This window comes from Macaca fascicularis, chromosome 2 (assembly GCF_037993035.2).
Source record: "Macaca fascicularis isolate 582-1 chromosome 2, T2T-MFA8v1.1".
Taxonomy (NCBI): Eukaryota; Metazoa; Chordata; class Mammalia; order Primates; family Cercopithecidae; genus Macaca; species Macaca fascicularis.
Genome location: NC_088376.1, coordinates 79772671 through 79787535, shown reverse-complemented (window position 1 = coordinate 79787535; position 14865 = coordinate 79772671). Strand labels below are relative to the sequence as shown.

The 14865-nt window shown below is 34.7% G+C and overlaps 1 protein-coding gene across 3 annotated transcripts in view; it reads right to left on the bottom strand.

Annotated features, from left to right (window-relative positions):
• The window catches only part of LOC102145424 (vitamin K-dependent protein S-like), a 602541-nt gene that overhangs the window by 486682 nt on the left and 100994 nt on the right, over positions 1-14865 (bottom strand). For 2 of the 3 annotated variants that reach the window (XM_065540145.2, XM_074033738.1), the window contains exon 3: positions 6809-6858. The exons of the other annotated variant lie outside the window; for it this stretch is intronic. In XM_065540145.2, coding sequence (XP_065396217.1) covers positions 6809-6858 — 50 coding nt within the window. The remainder of the gene's footprint in view (positions 1-6808; positions 6859-14865) is intronic. 3 annotated transcript variants of the gene reach the window in all.

The window sequence follows — 14865 nt, the reverse complement described above, 5'->3', positions numbered from 1 at the left end:
ATGGAAAGTTCAATCTAAAAAGAAAACTGCTCATCCTCAAAATGAAAATTCAGTCTAGAGTCTGAAATTAATTTGTCTCAATGTGCAACTGTGATGGTTAGTGGAAGCACGTGGCACAGTGCAAAAGCTTCTCCTCCTTGCTGAAGTTAAACAAACAAATGTTCAAATTTACACACAACTCCTAACTTGAGATGTGGCCTTGAGCAAGCTGCTTAATTTCTCTAAATCCCAAATCCCAATTCCTCTTTAACAAACAGAATAAACAACACCTCTAAAATGGTGTAATCACTAAGGAAAGTAACGTAATTCAAACACTTAGAACCATGTCTAACACAGATATGTTCCATAAATAATTATCATTATCATTAATAATTCTGAATTATGTTGAAAAATAATTTTTTGTGTGGTTTGTGTATTTTTTCTAAAATAACTGTTATTTTACTTTACAAGTTAATTCTTTTACTTTGTCAATTGAAGAATGATATTCAAACAGAAAAGTATACAAACTATCAATGAGCAGCGGGATCTACTTCCACAATATAAATGTATCATGTAACCTTTAGCTACAGCAAGAAAGAGAATGTTACTCACATAGCAGAAGCCCCTACTTTGCCCCACTTTCAAGTACTATCCTAAGAATAATCACTAATTGTTTTAGAACACACACTAATTTTGCCTGTTTTTGAACGTTATGTGAGTAGAATCTTACTGTATGTACTTTTTTGTGTCTGGCTTCTTTTATTCAACATTTTGTTTCTGAGATTCACTCATATTGTGTATAAATTAATAACTCTTAATGTGATATTTTCAATTATATACTCATGAAACTAAAATATGTTAAATAATATTTCTCTGAAAATATAGTTATTAATTCTGTATTACTTAGACTTACCTAGTTGGGTAATATGCAATAATCACAGTCCATCAAATGTTAGGTTTGTATTAGCATTCTTTGACTTTCACATAAAATAAATTAAAAAATAATTTGTGGTACCATTTCTTGCTGCTTCTAATATTCAGTACCTTCTACACTGGGAATATCTAAAGGAAGATGGGAAGTCATGAAACAGAAGAACACCTCAAAGAACTCCATATGAACAGTAATTACTGTTCAAGTACATTTGAACTGTCATGAGCAATAAGACCTTCGGGTTTTGTTCTGCCAGGCATAACAAGTACCTCTAATGTCACCAGTTTCCAAATTTGACTCTGACATGGGACAGAGGAGACTGGTGACAGATGGGCAAAATTTAGCATGTGGCTTGGACAGTCTTTGGGATGGAAGTCTTGTTATCTGTAACTTGCTGCCAAGTCCTGCATGTTACTTTATAACAGACACCACTGGGAAACTTTGTACCTTCAGCCAACAACACAGATTTAAGAGAACCAGATTTCTTCACTGTTAGTATTTGTAACATTTCACCCACATTGGGCTCCTCTGCAATAATGAAATAGTCACCAGTATGAATCTGAATGAGAAAAGAAAAACATTTTGATACAACAGACTGATTTTTTTTTTTTTTTTTTACTTAGGACAGTAGCTTATTCGACATGAAATCTGCCATTTCTAAATCAATTCTTCTTTGCTTTACTGAGGTGTTTCAAATTCATTGGCCTTTTGACCAAATCTTGCTCCAAACATCTTATTATAATTAGTTTTAAAGAACAATAAGAACCCTTAAGGTTGGATGTGTAAAATATGTTCTCTAATTGTTATTTATCAATGTGTCTAACCTAAACAGAAAGCAATTTTTTATAAATGGTGAGTTACCACAGACTGAGTCACATATAATTAATAATGAATAATCCATGAATAAATTAACCTTACTGCTGCAGTCCTGGGGCCTTTCCATTCAGTTCAGAGAAGCAGATATGCTGCAAAACGTTTCCTGATGGCTCAGTACAAACACAGACACTTTAAGACTAGCATTTGGGATTATTTATCCTCTACCTTCTACTAGTTTGTCTATATAAGAGTTGTTTACATAGTTAGAAGTGTTTCCTAAACACTGGTTGAGAAAATACTTTACTAGCAAAATGTTTTACCTAGTTATTTTATTAATATTTACGATAATGCTAGAATAGATTTTCATTTTATGATAAAGCTTTTTATGGATTTAATAACTGACTTTCTGCTTCTTTAGAGAATAGTTGATCCACTTAAGAAAATCTACTCATTAGCTCATCCTTCATTCATACTCTTTCTAACTTTCAAATATTCTCCTCCCTCCAAATTCTACTTATTTTGTCAAATGTTCAGCTGTAAATAGCATACAGTATTATTACAATGCTTTAAACAAATAATGAAAGTTCAGAGGTAGGCGGTTGAACTCACAGATTCAACCACTAAATGAAGACATCAGGGATAGAGACACTTTCTATATTTGTGCCCTGCTTTTCTAGCTATGTGAACCAGTTATAGCCAATGACATCTAAAGGGATGTCAGTCATGACGGGCTTTGTTTTAAACCCTAGGAAAAATGTGATACCTAAAAGGTGTGGCAGCCACTTTGCAACCATGATTTCAAAATGCCTTAAATAACTAAGAGTTTATTTACCTCCCATAGCCAGAAGTACAAGGGAGTTGTACTCATTAATTCAACTTCTAAATGAAACAACAAACAGATGAAAGCAAAGATGACCAGACTGGCTAAGCCAACAATGTGTGTTCACTTTTACCAAGAAAGTAAAGGCTTTTCTAAGAACTACCATAGCCCTTGGACCTTAGACCTCATTGGTCAGAATGGGATCTCATGTCTGAGAAAGTAGGGAGCAGGAAGGTCATAAAAGGCTTACATTGTCTTGGGCTAAACGACAATGGAAGAAAACAGATAATGAGTAAGCACCTAACATATTTGTAACAAAATCCCTCTAAATATTTGTGCATAAGAGAACTAATGATTATGTAATTGAACTGTTCCTTTAAAACCATGCTTCCCATAATAACAATGTTCAAGCAAAGATTATGTAAACCCAACTAAACTACAACATAGTATCAGCCCTCTTTTGATACCAATATTTGATGTATATTTCAATATATGTCAGTTAAGCATTTCATAAATATTTTGTGTTTATTATGCCAGGATTGGCACACTAATGCACTAACACCAGAATAGCTCATTATACGTTGCATCAGTATTTTATAGATTGCTTACACTTCACAGGGCCCTAGAATTACCACCACCATCTCAGTTTCTCTCTGAATCCCTAGGGCCAACTCATATGGAGAATGAATCTTTAAAATCTCTTGAGCCTGCTGCATTCTTGTGCCACACCCTGAAGGCAATTCAAAAGGTCCCTGAAGTTAACTCGGAGTTCAGCGGCAACCAGCCAGTGAAAGCTGTCATGTGAGACTGGTAGCCCTCAGCATCCTCTGGAGATGGCTGGATTGACATGAATCCACTACCTGCTAGAATAACCTAATTATGCCTAAAGGTTTTCACTGAAAAGGCTTTACTCCAGGTCCATGTCACTCTCCCTGTGGGTGAAGTCAGCTATCCAGTGACTTTCAAGCACTCTCTGCATGTGGCTTTGTAACACATGAAGAAGTTCCTGAAATGTCAATCCTAAGGGACAAGTGTTCGTGTCACTAAAGCAATACATCATAACCTCTGCACTTTCTGGATCTTTCAGACAAAAGCCAAAAGCTATGAAAGCCACAAGGAAATTATTCTTGCTATCCAAGAGTTGGTATTTCCAAAGAAAAATATATGTATTTTAGGAGATTTATGGGGATGAATTTGCAGTGTAGTAGTTCCTGCAAAGCCTGTCCTATGAATAAAAAGCCTTCAGTTCCTAAAGTCTGAAAATCTGGTAACATTCAGAGCTTATGGATTTAAAAAGGAAAAAAAGTTAAAGTGTGACATTTCTTTTAACCCACAATTTTACAGCTGGAAGAAATCTTTTCCACTCTTAGATGGCATAATGTGAAAATCCAAGCAACCAAGCTTAAGGTCTGTAAATTCACCACTTTTATTCTACTACCAAATTCCAAGATTTATTGAACATCTCCTCTCATACTACTCTGGGCTTTATGAGCTAACCAGATTTGACCTTTAAAATAGTAGAAGCATCTGGATTATTTCAACTGATTTTCCTACTGGCAGTTTTTTAGGTCCTCATTATATTTCTACTCTCCCTCTGACTCCACATACAAAATATAGAGGAGAAAAGTCTAAAAATATTTCTAGTTTTTAATACTTTAAGGTTTAATTAAACAGTACTTCTAATTTTTAATACCTTAAGGTTTGCTTAATTAAAATTATCTGACGATAAGTATTGGTGCATTACCATACTAGACATCAAAATGCTTCTTTATACACAGCTGCTGAATTAACTTCACTAGCCCTGATTTCAATTCATATTTCACAATCTCCATCCCTCTCTAAAATGCTCTTTTATACCCCAGCAGCTGTTCTAAGAGCATAATACCTTACTGGTCCAAACTCAGATCATTAAGATCAAAGATATAGAAAGGGAAGCATGATTTAGGTCCAATGTTATAACTTTTAATGATACACACTCTGTATTTTTTATCTCAATATCTCAAAGGGAATTTTCTTAATGGGGTTTCATAATCATAACAGGTCCATGGGAATGCAAAAGAGCTCCAGGGCACTGCTGGAAAGTGCATCTTAAAGTCATAAGGACATCTTTGGCTACAAATAGGTGAGATAATGCTATAACTTTGGGAAAGAAGCACCTCTCTCTGAAACAGGGTAACATTTACTGGATCGATTAAAAATCAGTCTGTCACATTAGGTCATCTATTTTTTTCTGGTCCCACATTTTCTGAAAATAAAATAGGAAAAATAATGCTAGCTACTGCAGTAGGGATTCTTGTAACAAATCAGTAAAAATTATGCTTGCATCACATTTTGTGAAGTCACTATACTGCAACGTTGTCCAAGTGTATGCACCATTGCAAGAAATAGAGGATTAGGAAATTATGTAAAAGTACCAACAAGTAGTAAAGCTAAAATCTTGTCTCTATTAACTATTTACTAACATTGCCACAGGGAAATTTTTGCTTTATATTTAGTGTATTAACAGCAAACATTTTCATCCATTCATCCAGCCAATCATTTGCTCATTGGGCAAACGTGGTAGAGCTGTTGTTTTCAGCACAGTGCTGAGCAATGAAAATACTAGACGTAAGATGATTCCACCGTGTGATAGTCTGCCACCAACAAAGAATCTCTGAGCCTGGTTCTTGACAAGAACACGACTAGCATAGACAGAAAATACATTTATTTTGTCATCCTCACTAAAGTTCACTAACTCCTCTTGTAAAATAAGGACAAATGCACTTTACCTCACTTGTGAATACTTACGAATATTTTTCCAAACAAGTAAATTACCTATATTTAAACCACCTGATGAATAACGGCTAATACTTATTTTGAGTTTATTATATTCTGAACGCACCTGTTGAAGTCTTTTACATGCATTCTCTCATATAGTCTTCATAATGCTTTACAAAGGAAGTAGTATTTTTATCCCCACTTTATAAAATACGCCACAGAGAAAAATTCAGATATTTGGTAGCTTGCCTGAGTAGTAAATATTTGTACCTAGGCCCATCTGACTCCGAAGCTGAGTTTCTTAACTCAGCTTAACATGGATATAAACGAATTTCAAACCTGCTGCATGTCTAAGCAAAACGTGCCTCAGTGTTTGCACATATCCATGTTAGCATTCAAAGCACACATTTAGAAGGCATAGAATTGCAGAATTGGAAGAAAACTTAGACACCATTTAGTTCAATCTATCCTTTTACAGTTAAAAGGTAGACCTTAAAATTAAGAGAAAAAATAACTATTGAATGAAAAAACTAAAAGGAGTAAGAGAAAAAGCTGAATAAGGCAAAGGAAGTGAGGAATCCTGCATTATTCATCTTTGTATTCCTAGTACTTAATACAATCCTTAGCAAATAGTTAAAACTCAACATACTGTTCAATTGGAGTACATTGCATGTTATAAGTTTTTTAAACTCGTCTCTTAAAAGTCAAGGGCACAGGACACTTTCAATTGCTTAAGGCTTACAATGTATTAAAAATTAAGCAATGAAAAAACTGTGATATATTTTATATGTTCAATCCTGTTAGTTAATGTTTGTAATTATCCATACAACTTCATTTGGATATAAGGCCTAAAGTATTCCTTCTACCCAAGGTGTAACAGTGAAATACTTTGAGATCCTATCTTAGGTAAGCCTTACAGTTCTATGGTGTGAATATATTATTACCCCCAAATACAAACAGTTTAGGCAACTCTTACTATCTTCACACATTTGAAAGTGATATGACACTTTATATTCTATGTCCTTAGACTTTTAAAAATCCAAGAGTACTTATGTAATATTTTTACAAATTAGCAAATAAAATATATATAAACTAATTTCAGAGACATTAAATTATTAAATTGTCAGTATATCAAACCAACAAAAATTTGAAGTTTTATTAAAAATTTTCTTCCCTAGAATGTTCTACTGAGTTTACCAATTTTAATGAATATATTCAGAAACTGTGTAAGGATTATCCTTTTAAAATGCACTTAATCGAAACAGCACTAAATTATATGTGGATGCTTAGAGTTTCCTCATGTGTTGATTACCAGGATGCATGTTAGATTTCTCAGGAATTAGATTTGATACTATCTCCTTATTATGCAAAACCATGAAAAACATTTAATTAAAACTTAATTAAAATCTCCATGATGCCTCAACCCCATGGAGTCCATTTTTCAAGAACAAGCAGCAAAGAAAGCCTCCAGGACAGTTTTTGAAAAATGATGTATAGGAACTCACTTTTCTCAGATCCTGTAACTTCACAAATAACTTTTTTCATTTCCATCAGCCTATAAAGTGACAGATTAATACGAAAACTGGTAATTAACAATTATAAATAAATACAGAGATTTAGATCAGTTACTAATACTTCATTTCTTCTAGAGCTTTTATATATCATTTCAGAACATGAGAAAATTCTTATAGTATTATGTCTGCCATGTAGTAGGCTTCCAATAAGTATTTAATAAAATGAATGAATGTTAACTATGTATATATTAAAAACTCTAATACCCTGATACAATGTCTTTCCTAAAATATTTATTGTAAAATATTTGAACTAGTAGTTTTCATTGTGATTAGAAGAATTTTGTTTACATAGATATACTTTGTGTAATAGGATAAGTTATAGTATAAAGTGACCTATGTGGAGGAGAAAATTTCAAATATAGCCTTATTCTGTAATTTCTAAGAAGATAATTCATTCTTCTCACATAATTTTAACTCACATCAGAAAACAAGAGCTCATAAAAACATTCATACTCAACAATAAAAAGAAATGAACTGCTGATACATGCAACATCATGGATGAACCTCAAAAAACATTCTGCAGGAAAGAAACCAGACACAATAGAAGGAATATGTGATGATGCCGTTTACATGGCATTCTGGAGGAGGAATAACTAAACTATGGTGATAGAAATCAGAGCAGTGGTTGCCTGGGTGGCCATGAAGGTGGCCAGGGGTGCAGCTTCCATTCAGGGGATGATGTAATGGAGCAGGAGAAACCTGTGGTGATGAGATGTCCTATATTTTGATAAGCATGTAAGTTACAAAGGTGTATGCTCATTTCAAAATTTTTTGTTTGTTTGTTTTGTTTTGTTTTGTTTTGTTTTTTGAGACAGAGTCTCGCTCTGTCGCCCAGGCTGGAGTGCAGTGGAGCGATCTCGGCTCACTGCAAGCTCCGCCTCCTGGGTTTACGCCATTCTCCTGCCTCAGCCTCCTGAGTAGCTGGGACTACAGGCGCCCGCCACCGCGCCCGGCTAAATTTTTTGTATTTTTAGTAGAGACGGGGTTTCACCGTGGTCTCGATCTCCTGACCTTGTGATCCGCCCGCCTCGGCCTCCCAAAGTGCTGGGATTACATGCGTGAGCCACCGCGCCCGGCCTTCATTTCAAAATTTTTAAAGTGCACACTATGATCTGTGCATGTTACTGTAAGTCATGCTTCATTTTTTTAAAAATTAATGTTACATGTACCAGACGTAATTCATCTTAAGGAAATCAGTCCTCCAAATATGATGCTGTTGTAGTTTTTGGAACTCCTCTTTTGGAATTGTATTCAGAGATGAGAATATATTTCTTTGATATCAGTAGCATAAAACCACCTAAGGGTAAAATTGTTCAGGGTCAAGTTGCACATTCCACGTGGTTAAGCTAGAAAAGACTATTTATGCTCGTCATGGTGAAATAGTGACTAATTTAATGAGACTAATTTTTCTCACAGATTATTCACACACAAACACAAACAAATAGTTAAAAACTAATTGGTATGGTAAATCTAAGTTAAGCTTTCCAAAAAACTTCTTCGTTAAATGTGGAATCCCTGAAATAAGTTCAAAGCCTCCCTATGTCCATACTTTAAGGGGAGCAACTTTAATCACATGTATAAGAGATGGTAAAATACAATGGAATAGATGAGGTCATTACACCTATTTTGTTGTGCGCACGCACACATATATACATCATTATGACTTAAAATAAGATTTACACTAGAAAATAGCTTATTTTTTCTTCATTATAGAATGTCTGTAAGACATAGATATTCCCAGATAAAATTTTAATTTGCAATTATGCTCAAATTTATTCCCTCCTAACAGGAAAAAGGTCTCTGCTCTTTATTAAATTTTATTTACCATCTAATATGTATGATGCAGTGACCACATTTGTCTCCCTATTGCTCCTTCCCAATGAGACTGCAACAGAATCGATTGAATCTTTAACACACCACATGGGATGGCAATCTCTAGTATCATGCTCTTATTTTATTCCAGTATTGGAATGGAGAGCATAAATTCTCATAATACAGAACTCATGTTAGGAAAATAAAATAATTAACTGCCAGAATGACCGGAGTCCAGCCCTCAAAAAGAATTGGGTATTTAAACTTAAATGGGTTATATACAACAACAAATCCTACATAGATCTATGAAACCTGAGTTTATTGCCTTATAAAATTTTTTGGCCAAAAAAATCTCAAATTTAAAAAGTTATTTTTGTGTAATAAACAGTCTATCTGAAGTTCTAGTTCCTCATCAGGTGCATGAAAACTCAACCCAGGGTTCTCATTTCTTTGTCCTAAATATGAGAGGTTTGAATTAGATGTCCTCCAAACTCCCCACCAATGCTGTCACCATATTTTTCTATGAATCTATTTGATATAAGTGAGATAGTAGCCCAAAGCCAACTAAAGTTACTGTAGCTATTGCCTTAAGGTAGAGACACATGAAACATGACCAAAAAAGTAAATGAAAAGTAGGTGTATAATCTTGAGTTCTCCCTTCACGAAATCACAGTAGTCTGCACAGATAACTTGAGAGAACAAGTAAAAGTATTCTGAGGATTCCAAAACAACTTTAGGATAATTCTGTTAAGTTAGCTATTATATCTGTTATTTTAAATGTACGTAGCATTTCATCATCATTAAATGCACTACTAATAGATTTGTTGTATGTTAATCAACCATGCTACTTAGAACACTTGGGCATTTCAGAGATCAGGAAAGGGGTTTAAAAAATCCTTTCCTAAGAATATGAAAGTACTAACTACTAATATAAACATCAGAAATCTGAATTGTTGGTCTGCTTCTGTCCAATGGGAGATGAACGACAGTGAATGTAAAACTGAATTTACATTTCTAGTTGTTCATCTCCCAGTGCCTAGAGATTATCCTGTTCATATACCTATTGAAAACTAACTCAGAAAGATGAAAAATTATACTATGTTTACAACCTTTCAGAAAGAGTCTGCAAACTGCCTTAATAATCATTCTAAAATGTAACCACTTTTATTGTCAAGAAATTATTTTCTATGTCAAACATAAATTATATTACCCAAGAGTCTCCTCTTGGGGAAGTTAAGCAATCCCAGATCACTTTTCCTGTGGGTCTTCTTTTCTAATACCTCCTGTAGTAGCATCCTGTTTTAATCTTTGTGATTATTCTTCATAGACACCATATTCTAATGATTACCTAGCCTAGGGGCTGGCAAATTACAACCCACAAGCCAAATCTACCTCTATTTCTAAGTAAGGTTTTATTGAAACACAGCCATGATCATTCATTTATGTATTTATGTATTGTCTAAGATGCCTTATGTGCTTATAAAAAAAGATAATACGGCCTGCAAAACAAACAGATATTTCCTGTCTCTTTACAGAAAAACTTGCAGATCCCTGATCTAGTCAATGAAGTAACTTGAAATGTACAATTACTTCAGGTTTCATTTTACTTGTGTAAATACAGGGCCTGAGCAGTTTTATCACACACTTTCTAACAATCTCAGATCCTCTTTGGTATAACATAACATCCTAAAATATTGGTTCCCAGCAAATGTGTAAGAGTATCATATAAGAGGCCCAATATAAGTTGATGATCAGTTTCAACTCCAAGCAGAGAAATCGTTTTCAGCAAAAAGTGTTAAAACTTCCTCCACAATCAGGGTACATATAGGAACACAGCGAACCTCAGAATTATTTCAGTAAAGGTGCACTGAAGCTGTCCATTCATAGCACTGTTATCACCTCCCAATAATCTGATACATTCTCTTTCCTTAGCTTAATGGTGTATTGTGCATATCTGAGGAGACCATACCAAATGCTTCCAGAGCCAGAAAGCCATATAAATTGGTGGAGCAGGCTGCTGTGAGACTGTAGGGCATGGTGGGGTCTGTGGAGACCCTGAGCACATTCAATTGCCCAAATATATGAGCACTGATCTCCAAAGGGCTGCTGTGCAGTAATATGGGCCCAGAGTAGACAAATGTTTTTCAAGGGAAACTGAACAGCAAGATTCAAATTTCTTAGTACACTCTTAGTGCCAACACTGTAAAGGCTGTAAAACTGAACCTGTGTCCACTTAAAGTTGTAAAAATCTTTAAGATGTACTTGTCAATTGAGAATATGTCTGTGGAGGAGAACTGACCTTAGTTAAATCTCCTGGTTTAGAAATGAAGAAACTAAAGCATAGGAAAATTAAATTATTAGCCTAAGACTGTACTGAGTGTAGCTAGTCTGGGGCTAAAATTCTAATAGACTTGTACTTTCAGCATAATAATAGTTCTACTTTCAGCATACCACTCCACAAATGCTTCTTAATTTGGAGCGATTTAAGGGACCCACTGAGAATCTGGTAAGACTTAAGGATTCTTTCAGAGAAAAATATACCTAAGTGCAAATTCACCAAAAAATTGGCTTGTAATATAAAGGATTTCATTCAGTCATGGAGCTTAACCATGCACATCCCCTTTTCAGGGATTTCTGGACACAAGGTTTAGTATTTTTTAATTATCCAATATGAAGAATCATAATAATCCAATTACATCAGACAAAAAAATCAAAAGCTTTACAACATTCGAGATAGGCTTCATTTACTACTTCTGTTCATTTGTTTGATCATTATGTCACCTAATTATACCAGAGCAAATTTGTCAGACAGAACATGTTCCCAAACTAATAATACTGGTTTTATAACATTCTTTGTTTAATTTAAAATGATCAGTACTTTTGTTCAACTCAATTATAGTATCATTTAGAATAAATTATTTGATTTCAACCATCCCAAAATATATGAAGAAAATCTCTTTTCTTGGACACTGATGTGCACTTATTCTCAAAAGCACCTTGCTCACTAGCTTCCTCCAGGAGAAGTCAGCACCTCTCCCTTATTTTCAGAACAACTTGTATACTGCTCTTGTTAACTTTTTGGGAATTTTTGCTTATGGACCTCATCTCCAACTATACTGTTAGTCTTTTGAAGATGGAGCAAAAACTTAATTAAGCTCTGAGTATAATGCCTGCCACATAAGTACCATTCTGTTAATGTTGGATGAGTTAATATTGTCCTCACAAGACATTTCACCAGGTCTAGGGTAAGTTGCAGGTGCCATTTAAAAATTATCTCAAGATTTAATCAAAGTACAAGTAGTATTTTGGTATTTTGTCTCTTTTATAATTCTTAATTTTTCTACAAAGGAAATAAGAAGTGAATGATGACTAATTTGAAAAAAAAAAATCTTTAAGCAAATAGTGTAGGGAAATAGCATAGAGGAAAGAAGGTTATAAACCTGTTCCAAAGCGGTGTCTGACAGAATATAAGTTAATCATGGAACAAAATTTCTACTGTCATTAATCTTGCCTGAGGTTTCCCAACTTCCCTTAGGATGGCAGATGGAGAGGTAACACACAAACCAACTTGTCTGTTATTTCAGACAAGAGACTCAACTGAGTACTTACTCTAAATTTTGAAAAATATCTTATATTTTATAAAATAACGAATAGATATAAAGGAAATTATATTAAAAGTCAAAAGTCATAGATTAGACAAAATAAGAAAAATATGAATTATGTTCAACCCATGATATATATACAGTTTTGTACATTCTCCTGAATTTGCTTTTTAGAAAAGTTTACTTTGGTAAGGTAGAAAATTTTAGAGGAAATGATGCTTGGTTTATTGGCAAATTCAATACAGTTATTAAGTATTATACAAAGCACTGTGCTATAGGGAAGACCCTTGGGGAAGTAAACTAAAGTTAGCCCATTCGAAGGGCTAACATGGGGAAAATCTGGGATAATTTCAGCATCAAAATAGTAAAAATAAACGCTTATAGCACAGTGAATAAGTATTCATTTGTCCACCCTCATACAAATAAACAAATAAGGAAAGTCATTCCTTGCAATAAAAATCCAACTTTTAAATTTAGAAGGAATAATTTAATTAGAAAAATCAACATTTGACAAGAATTATCAATAAATACTATAATCAGTAGGCAAAAGTTGGACAGGAAACAGATTATTTCCATTGTCTCAAAGTATCTCCACACTAAATACTTACTAATTACAAAAGGAAAACAATAACTTTACAATGGAGAAACCCATAGCGAAGCCACCTTAACCAACTGATAAAGTTAATATCAGCAGAAATTAGATTTGACTTCATGTGCTTCCTGACACGACATGCTGAAACTACAGCATCATTTTTGTTTTCTCCTGTCAAAAGTCTATAACCTAAATTGATTCATAAGGAATAATCAGCCAAACACCAGATGAGGGACTTTCTATAAAATAATGGCCAAATTATTAAAATATATCAACAAATAAAAGCTTTGTTTCCAAATTAATGATGGAGTATTTCACATTTCAAAGACCAACAAGACATGACAACAGAAAAAAAAGGCTGGGTGCAGTGGCTCACGCCTGTATTCCCAGCACTTTGGAGAGGCCGAGGCAGGCAAATCACCTGAGGTCAGGAGTTCGAGAACAGCCTGGCCAACATGGTGAAACCCCGTATCTACTAAAAATACAAAACGTAGGCGTGGTGGTGGATGCCTGTAACCCCAACTACTCAGGAGGTTGAGGCAGGAGAATCGCTTGAACTGGAGAGGCGGAGATAGCAGTGAGTTGAGATGGTGCCACTGCACTCCAGCCTGGATGACAGAGCAAGATTCCATCTCAAAAGAAAAAAAAAAAAAAAATACAGTATCTGAGATTTTCTTTTCCTACAAAGGACATGTGGCCAATTGGTAAAATCTGAGTAAGTTCTATAGACTGCAGTATTATGTACATACTAATTTTTTGATTTTGACAATTATCATATGGTTATAAAAAATTGTTCTTAAGAAACACCTATTAAAATGTTTAGGGACATCAGGCCTGCAATTGACTCTTAACAGTTAAGAGTATATAAAATGTATAAATATATACATATAGGTTTCTGTGTGCATGTACATATGTGCACATACATCTGCTTCAGTTTTTATCAGTGGTTCTCTTTGATGTTAACCCAATTTGAAGAAAAATATACAAGACTTTTTTTGTCTACTCTGCCTTCTTTTGTTAGTAACTCAGAAGTATTGGGCATGGGAAAAGAAGAGCAATTCAAGCATAATGCAAACCAACAATTTGTGTCTCCAGTACTATAAATAATCCTGAGTTACTACAGGCAGACCGTAAATTTGGTCTGTATAAAACCTTCCTCACTTTCCATTCCAACCCACAGCTACTTTTCCACAAGAGAAAGAAATCTATATACTATGTGCATAGCTATAGATACATGGATATTTTAAGCCAACTTACAAAGGAAAAATCCTTACCCCAATCCTACCAGTCACTTCAAATAAAGCAAGACAACATACAATCAAATAACAAATGGAGGATATAGTTATCATTTTGAGAGTACCCAATCTCCCTAACCCATGATTCCTTATGAACACTGTGGTCTCCCTTTGGATGAAATTCTCCATTTGGGATTATCTTAGTAGTTAAGACCTACCTGTACTATTGTCTCCCACTGAGGACAGAAAAGGACAGCGCTGCTCTCTGTTTCACCCACTCCCTGTTAGCCTATCAGCCACTTGCTTCTGGCAACCTGAAACATGAAGTTGTTTCTGGAGGCCAGATTCCTTGCAGCAGCAATAGAATTCTGCTATAACTGTGGCTCCTGCTTTCCCCAGAGCTCTCTGGCATCTGTAAATTTTCTGTATCAGACTCCATATTCCCATCAACTTGTATTCCCCTTTCTTCCCCCATTAGCCTTCCAGTAAAGTCTTTTGGGGCTTAAAATAACTAACCAGTTTCTCTTTCTTGGAATCAAAAATCCCAACTGACAAAAAGTTATTAGAATTTCTAAAATCTCAATTTAAAATAAGTTTTTCTAACTCTACTAATAGGAACCCAATAGGGGTCTGTTTACATGTGAGCAAATCTCTTTGGGGCACTTGCAAGTGTGGAGAGAAGATTGGCTTCACATTTGGTCATGGCCTCTCTGGCTATTTAGAGATAGGCTTCCATACAGATTAATT